The 7,952-nt window shown below is 51.2% G+C and overlaps 1 protein-coding gene across 2 annotated transcripts; it reads left to right on the top strand.

Annotated features, from left to right (window-relative positions):
• On the top strand, nucleotides 1-7,952 carry RBM42 (RNA binding motif protein 42). 2 transcript variants are annotated; one of them, XM_039249747.1, is made up of 10 exons: nucleotides 1-216; nucleotides 452-596; nucleotides 1,862-1,946; nucleotides 2,052-2,126; nucleotides 3,898-3,963; nucleotides 4,041-4,216; nucleotides 4,662-4,994; nucleotides 5,341-5,458; nucleotides 7,434-7,628; nucleotides 7,709-7,952. In XM_039249747.1, exons 1-10 carry the CDS (start codon nucleotides 89-91, stop codon nucleotides 7,819-7,821), a joined length of 1,434 nt encoding a protein of 477 aa, XP_039105678.1. In that variant the 5' UTR covers nucleotides 1-88; the 3' UTR covers nucleotides 7,822-7,952. The 2 variants fall into 2 exon arrangements, with proteins under 2 accessions (XP_039105678.1, XP_039105679.1); XM_039249748.1 differs by lacking the exon at nucleotides 3,898-3,963 and having other exon boundaries at nucleotides 4,062-4,216.

Below are 7,952 nucleotides of genomic sequence, written 5' to 3' on the forward strand. Positions count from 1 at the left end.
TCCCCGACAAGACTAGAGAGTAGACAGCGGAACTGGCGGAGGCCGCGGAGTCGCGGCGGTAGTAGCGGCGACAGCGACGGCAGCAGCGATGGCCGGGGCGGGGCCAGCCCCGGGACTCCCCGGTGCAGGAGGACCTGTGGTCCCGGGCCCTGGCGCCGGCATGCCGGGCAAGAGCGGGGAGGAACGCTTGAAGGAGATGGAGGCGGAGATGGCCCTGTAAGGCCCTCGGCAAGGCGCAATAAAAGCCCTCCCAGAGCCAGAGCCACCGAGCCCTGGAGCCCCCAGGCCGCAATTAGTCCGACGGGGCTCCGTCATGGGGAAATAGGACCCTCGGGATTGTGCGGGCGGGAGTAAGAAGAGGTTGGCAGGGGTGAAGGCTCTATCGCGGTATACCCAGTGTTTCGGAATTAATGGAAGGTCCTGAACTGTGTTGTTGGTCTTGCCTCCTTAGGTTTGAGCAGGAAGTTCTGGGGGCTCCAGTAACCGGCATCCCAACTGCTGTGCCTGCGGTGCCCACGGTCCCCACTGTAGAAGCGATGCAGGTCCCAGCAGCTCCTGTGATCCGCCCAATTATCGCAACCAACACTTACCAGCAGGTATGGCTGAGCTAAGCACAGTGCCTTGAACATAATGTTTGTATACAGAGAACTATTGATATATTGGCTCACTGATTAACGTGACAGAAGTTTTTTGTGCCAGGCATTGAGAACACAGTAACAACTAAAGCAAACAATATCTCTGCCCTTTGGGAACTTATATTCTAAAGCATGTTGTCCAGAAAGTTGTCTAAAATGATGAAAATGTTCCGTATCTATTTGAATTTACATTTAAGTTAAATAGTTTCTCAGTGTGATTAGTCACATTCACATGCTCAGTAGCAAGCTATATATGACTAATGGAAAGAGAGACTACTAGAAAGAAGACAAATAAGTGAAGCTTGTTTATTCTGTCAATAAATAATTATTGGGTGCCTTCTATGCACCAGGCACTGTTCTAGGCATTAAGCACATAGCAGAGAACAATGTAGAGACAAAAAATCACTACCTTTTTGGAGTTTACATTGTACTGGGGAGAGACAGGTCAAAGAATAAGAAAGGCAGACGTTTGTCAGCATGGTCAAGGAAGGCATGTCTGAGGAGGTGACAGTTAAGCAAAGATATATATGACACGATACGGGGAACCATGAAGATATCTGGTGGAAGAGCATTCCCAGCGAAGAGAACTGCCAGTGCAAGGGCTGTGACACAGGTGCATACCTGCCATGTTCAGGGAACAGCAGGAGAGAACAGTGTGGCTAGAGTGGAGTGAGCAACGGGGAGGGTGGGGACAGATGCGGACAGAGAGGTGACAGAGATCAGACCTGGTAGGGCCTTGTGGGCCACCTAAGACCTTGGTTTTTACTCTGAGGTGGGATGCTGTGGAAGGATTTTGAGCAGAGGGGTAATAGGATCCAACTTAGAAATTAATCATGGCTGTGTTTGGAGAACAGACTGTAGGGGGCTAGGGCAGGGTCAAGGAGACTGAAGAAGAGGCTACCATAATAAACTAAGCAAGATGATGGTCCAATGATGGCTTGGACCAGGGAGACAAGACGGACAGGCTGGACATAGTTTCAGATAGTGCCAAATGCATTGAGGAAGATGAAACAGGGTAACAAGGTAAGTTGTTCCTGGGAGGGGCTAAGGACAGTTTTTACTAATGTGATCCCCAAAGCCTCCCTGAAAAGTGACATTGTAGCTTAGACTAGATGTTGACAAATAGCCAGCCCCACATAGAATGCAAAGAATGAAACTTTGGCCTCCCAGGGTAAGCCAGCCAGGGCAGCTTGGCAGGCCCCTCACTCCAATTTCTTCCCCAACAGGTCCAACAGACTCTGGAGGCCCGGGCAGCTGCTGCGGCCACAGTGGTCCCTCCCATGGTGGGTGGCCCTCCTTTCGTGGGTCCAGGTAAGTAAGGAGTAGAGGAGAGGGAGCCAGGGGATCGGGCAAGGTGATGACAAAGCATGCCTGGGATTTGCCTCCCACCATCCTTGTCTCTTCCCATCCCAACAGTTGGCTTTGGCCCTGGTGATCGGAGTCACCTGGATAGTCCAGAGGCTCGAGAAGCTATGTTCCTGCGTCGAGCAGGTAGGTCTCAGGCCGGAAACCCCACATTTAATCAAGCACTCTTGTTTTGACTGCTCTAGCATCTTGCCTACATCATTGCACCAACTCACCCGCTTCATTTCATCCCCACCCTGACATTACCATCTTCCTAAAGCACAAACCTGATTATGTACTTTGTCAGTTTGGCCTTAGTAAAGCGTCACTTGACCCTTGCAAACCAACCTCTGTACTGTCACTCCTAATCTTTATTCCTCATTGTGTTTTTCTCCATAGCACTTAATACCTTATAACAAGCTATGCAGTTTTTTTAAATGTTTATTTTTGAGAGAGAGACAGAGAAACAGAGCATGAGCAGAGGAGGGGCAGGGAGAGAGGGAGAGAATCTGAAGCAGGCTCCAGGCTCTGAGCTGTCAGCATTGAGCCCAGTGTGGGGCTCAAACTCACGAACTGTGAGATCATGACCTGAGCTGAAGTCGGACACCTAATAGATTGAGCTACCCAGGTGCCCCAAAACAAGCTATGCTTACCCATTATGGTTATCCTCCTTTGTTTCCCCTAAAATACAAGCTGCATGAGGACAAAAGTCTTGGTGTCTGGCACGTTGTAAGCATTACGTACTATCTGTTGATGGGATAAATAAACCATAAACAAGCGCCAAGCTCCTAACCTGCCATTCAAGACCCTACATCACCCGTCCCTTACGGAGAGATTCTCACATACTCCCAGAGCCATAGGCATTGCTAGGATATGCCTGCAGTATTCTTATTGACCTCCCTTCTCCTGTTCACTGCCACCCGGCTATAATCTTCCAAAGCCTATTGCCCAAATCAGAATCAAGTTAACCAAAATCAACAGAAATCTATCCTTTCCTTGGGTCATTCTTAGTTTTGTTGAGGTGACTTTTATACACAGAGTCAGTTTTTGTGGCACGACTTCCTTATATGTATGAAAAGAATATGTGTTCCGTAAAGTTCGGGTACAATCTCTGTTGGATGAGACTTGTTGTGTTACTTAAATCCTTTTTTATCTGACACTTGAGGAATCTTAACATCTCTTACTCTTTGATATGGTTTTGATCAAAATGCACATCTGATCTAGTCACCTTGGCCAGCGTCCAGTCCTGCTGTGGCCCCCTGGTGCCCTCAGGAGGACAGCCATGGTCCAGCCAACAAGCCTGTTCTTGGATGCCTACTGTCCTCTTGACCATTCCCTTATGATGCTCTCCCAATTCCAACTTCTGCTATTATAATTTATGCTAAACTGATAAAAGGGAAAAATTGTTCATAAATGGTCTTCTTGCCAGTAGTCATTATAGTCACTTTTTGCCTGACCAAGACAATTGGGTCTTTATTATCCTTTGGGTCTCAGCTCACAGGAAGCCCCTAGTCGCCCTGGCTAGGTCAGAGGGCTCATCTGGGCTCCCACCATTCCCCAGGTCTCCCCCTCCTAGTTCCAGTCACCCTGCCTGGGCTTTATCCCATCCCAGCCCTGATCACTGTGGGCTGTCACCCTCTGGTGATGGGTCTGTTCCTCCTACTCTGGACTAGGAGATCCCAGAGAGCCTTTGGGCTTTTGGTGTGTCCTTATTATTGCCCAGAATAGGGACATCCCAGGGGAGATGCTCCGTGGTAAATTCTTGCTGAATGAACAAATCGAAAGACTTGCATCTCCCAGAAGGTTCCCCAGACTCTTCTCCAGGATTGCTTGGATGCTGAGAGTACCCACACCCACACACCTCACCTCCAGTGCCCCGGTCCCCCATGACACACACCCCCATCTCTCTCTCCCACAGCTGTGGCCCCCCAGAGGGCCCCTATCCTGCGTCCGGCCTTCGTCCCCCACGTGCTACAGAGAGCAGGTGAGGGGCCAGGGTCATCATCCCTGCCACATAACTTGCCCCTCAGCCCTCCGACTCCCCCACTAACACCCTGACAGATTCTGCTCTTTCTTCTGCAGCAGGTGGTCCCCGCCCCATGGCCCTGCGGCCCCCTCACCAGGCCCTTGTGGGCCCCCCTCTGCCTGGGCCCCCTGGACCACCTATGATGCTGCCGCCGATGGCTCGGGCCCCGGGCCCCCCCCTGGGCTCCATGGCTGCTCTGAGGCCTCCTCTGGTAAGTATGGACAGGGAGCTGTTGGTCAGAGGTATGAAGGGTGGGGAGATGCTCAATCCTGTCCTGATAGGCCGTGTCTAAATCTGCCTTCTCCCTCTTTCTCCCTCTGTCTCAGTCTCCATCTTTCCCGATTCTTTTTGGTGGCTGAATCTGTTTTCCTTTCCTTTTGTGAGAAAAGTGAAAAGAGAAACACTTGTCGTGGGTTGTTTCTGTCTCTATTTTTATCCTGTTCTGTCTCTATCTCTATTTTTCCCTTGTTTGTCCCTCTTTGTTTTTCTGTCCTGATGTCTTTGCCCCTGTGTCTGTCTCTGACTAGAGACTCCTTTTCTCTGTCTGTGTGTCTCTTATCTGCTTTCTGGCCTCAGGCCCTTGCTTTGTTGTATAGGATGGGAGTTAGGTCTGAACCTGTGAAATGGCGCCCTTCATTGTCTCCCCTTGCCCACAGGAAGAGCCAGCAACACCCCGAGAGCTGGGCCTAGGCCTGGGCTTGGGCCTCAAAGAGAAGGAAGAGGCAGTGGTGGCGGCGGCAGCTGGGCTGGAGGAGGCTAGCGCAGCGGTGGCTGTTGGGGCAGGAGGTGCCCCCACCGGCCCTGCAGTCATTGGGCCCAGCCTGCCGTTGGCCCTGGCCATGCCTTTGCCTGAGCCTGAGCCCCTGCCCCTCCCCCTGGAGGTTGTACGAGGCCTACTGCCCCCACTGCGCATTCCTGAGCTCCTGTCCCTGCGTCCTCGACCCCGGCCCCCACGGCCTGAGCCACCCCCTGGCCTCATGGCTCTTGAGGTAAGCTCTCAGGGAGCATAGCAGTCAGGGGTGGGGGGCAAGTAGAAAGGCCTGGGAGAGCAGGCAGGAACCCATGCCTTCCACACCCAGAAAGACACGTAGTCCTCTATCAATGGAGGTAGGAGGGACCCAGGAAATTGGAGGGGCTGGGAGGACATGGGAGAGAAGGAGGCAGATACATGTACCTCACTTCCAGTTCTTTAGGAGTGAAATGAGATATCCAGTTCTTTAAGTATGGAAGCAGGAGGGCGAGGGGTGAAAGAAGGTGGGAGAGCCTGAAGGGGACACATGGGTCCAGAAGGCTCCCCACACCAAGCCCTTTGCACCCCATTCCTTTCCTCTGCAGGTCCCAGAGCCCTTGGGTGAGGACAAGAAGAAAGGAAAACCAGAGAAATTGAAACGCTGCATTCGCACGGCAGCTGGGAGCAGCTGGGAGGACCCCAGCCTGCTGGAGTGGGATGCAGGTAAGTGGGCCCAGGTGCAGGGCCAGGCATTGCTCAGTCAAGGACACACCAAGGTCTCCCCCTTGGGGCAGAATCAGGGAGGGTAAGCTGGGTAGGGCGACAGCCACACCTCTCTAAGGCAGGCACATGCTATTTGCCTACTTCGTGGATGGCTAGACATTGGCTCTGGAGGACAGGCCATCACCTTAGTCACCGAACAGAATTTGGTAGAGGTTATTGGCACCTAGGACCTTCTGATCTCTGCTTTATTCATGAGAAGCCTGGAATGCTACAGATAAAAGAGCATTCTTTTTTCTCCCAACATCTAAAAAAAAATTTTTTTAAGTTTATTTATATTGAGAGAGAAAGAGAACATGCGGGAGCATGTGCAAGCAGAGGAGGGGCGGGGGGGGGGGGCGGGGAGAGGGAATCCCAGGCAGCCTCTATGCTCTTACCCCAGTGTCCAACACGGGACTCAATCTCACGAACTGTGAGATCATGACCTGAGCCAAAGTCAAGAGTCAGATAGATGCTTAACTGACTGAGCCACCCAGGCGCCCCTTCTTATGAAAAATTTTAAACACTGAACCGTCAGCAGCCATATATAAGTGCCACCTAGATTCAGCAATTAACATTTTGCTGTATTCACTTTATCTTTCTATGTGTATTTTATGTTTCTTGGATTTTGCTCAGTCATTTGAAGCGAATTATAAATGAGGTTCTCATTTCACTCCTAAATACCTCAGTATTCATCTAGGAAAAGTGACATTCTGTTTTAGATCATAGTACCGTTAACATACCTATTGGAATGGTAATTAAAATGAATGGTAATTCTATGGTATCTCATACTCCCTTTATATTTAAATTTTCCCAGTTGTCCCTAAACTCTGTTATAGCCATCTTTCCCCATGAATCAGGGTGCATGCAGTTTTAGGTCTCTAGATTATCTCTTAAGGAGAATGGTTTCCCTCTTACCACTTTGTCTTACATGTAACAGGTTTTTGAAGTGTCCAGCCCATTTGTTTTGTAGAAGGCCCCTCCCTCTGAGTTTGTCACATTATTTCCTCTTAGAGTAGCCTAACTTGTTCTCAGAGAGTGTCCTTAATCACTTCAGAAGCTGTGGGGCAACCACAGTGCTAGCTGAGGTGACAGCCCTACCTCCCATCTGAGTCATTGACTTCTGTCTCTTTTGGGACTGTCTACCTGCCCCAGGCCAGGACATGGCAATGTCCGCCTAGGTATGGGCGGTGCAGGCTGTAGACCCTAGTTCTGTGACCTTGAGCAAGTCACTTAGCCTTTCTATCCTTTCCTCACTCCAACAAGGGGATAATAATAGTATGTGCCTTGTGGGGGAAGGGATTCTTTGGGCGTCAGTCTGGCTCAGGCCCAGCCCAGAGGATGTGCTCGGGAATGGCAGCCGAGGTCAGCCTTGGAGAAGGATCCAACAGTGTGTTCACATTTGAGACTCAAGAGGGAATTGGAATGGGCTTTCTGTAAAACAAATGGGTGTCAGGGGCCCAGGGGATATCCATGGGGACCAAGGGATGCTGGGGGCTCAGAGGAGAGGCCTGGCTAGGACAGAGTTGGAGACTTAACTCATGGGAATGGAGAACATGGCCCTAGGGTGGGGAAGAGCAGTGCAGGCCGGTAAAGGTGAGGACTCTGGAGTCAGGTGCCAGAGTTCTTGTCCCAGCTCTGCCACTTCCTAGTTGTGTAACATTGGGCAGGTAGCATGACGTCTCCGTGCCTCTGTGTAAAAGGGTTGTTGGGAGTGCCAGATGTGTTAAAACGTCATGAGTGCTTAGCTGAATCTAGCACAGGGTAAATACCATACAGGCGTTGGCTGTTATTACTGAGAGAGCCCCAGTCAGAAACCGTTGGGGATACAAAGGCAGGAGGGTTTGGGGGATGCCTTCAGAGAAGGTGGGGCTCTTTAAATAAAGCAGATACCGGGCCAGGCATCTGCATCTTCTGACGTCCTCTCTCCCAACCCCAGATGATTTCCGGATCTTCTGTGGGGATTTGGGCAATGAAGTGAACGATGACATCTTGGCACGCGCCTTCAGCCGCTTCCCGTCCTTCCTTAAGGCTAAGGTGATCCGAGACAAGCGCACAGGCAAGACCAAGGGCTATGGCTTCGTCAGCTTTAAGGACCCCAGTGACTATGTGCGCGCCATGCGTGAGATGAATGGTAGGTGAGACCTCTCTTAGGGACAGTGGGTGTGACCAACATCTGGCCTAAGCCTGACCTTGAACCCTCCATTCCCACAGGGAAGTATGTGGGCTCGCGCCCCATCAAGCTGCGCAAGAGTATGTGGAAGGACCGGAACCTGGATGTGGTGCGCAAGAAGCAGAAGGAGAAGAAGAAACTGGGCCTCAGATAGGGTCTGTGGCCAGGCACCCGCTCCCACCTGGCCGGGCGCTGGCTCTTCCCCCAATTCTCTTTGGAAGATCCTCAACTATCCACCCATCCACCCTCCCCAAAACCAGTTTCAATAAATTTACGTTATTTCCA

The sequence above is a fragment of the Hyaena hyaena genome, unplaced genomic scaffold (assembly GCF_003009895.1).
Source record: "Hyaena hyaena isolate Hyena2069 unplaced genomic scaffold, ASM300989v1 scaffold_345, whole genome shotgun sequence".
Taxonomy (NCBI): Eukaryota; Metazoa; Chordata; class Mammalia; order Carnivora; family Hyaenidae; genus Hyaena; species Hyaena hyaena.

Bases quoted from the DNA above. Each gene is read 5' to 3' on its own strand.
- RBM42 (XM_039249747.1), top strand. From the start codon at position 89: ATGGCCGGGGCGGGGCCAGCCCCGGGACTCCCCGGTGCAGGAGGACCT. The intron at 2,127-3,897 runs GTAGGTCTCAGG...TCTCTCCCACAG, and splicing joins TATGTTCCTGCGTCGAGCAG to CTGTGGCCCCCCAGAGGGCC. The intron at 4,995-5,340 runs GTAAGCTCTCAG...TTTCCTCTGCAG, and splicing joins CTGGCCTCATGGCTCTTGAG to GTCCCAGAGCCCTTGGGTGA.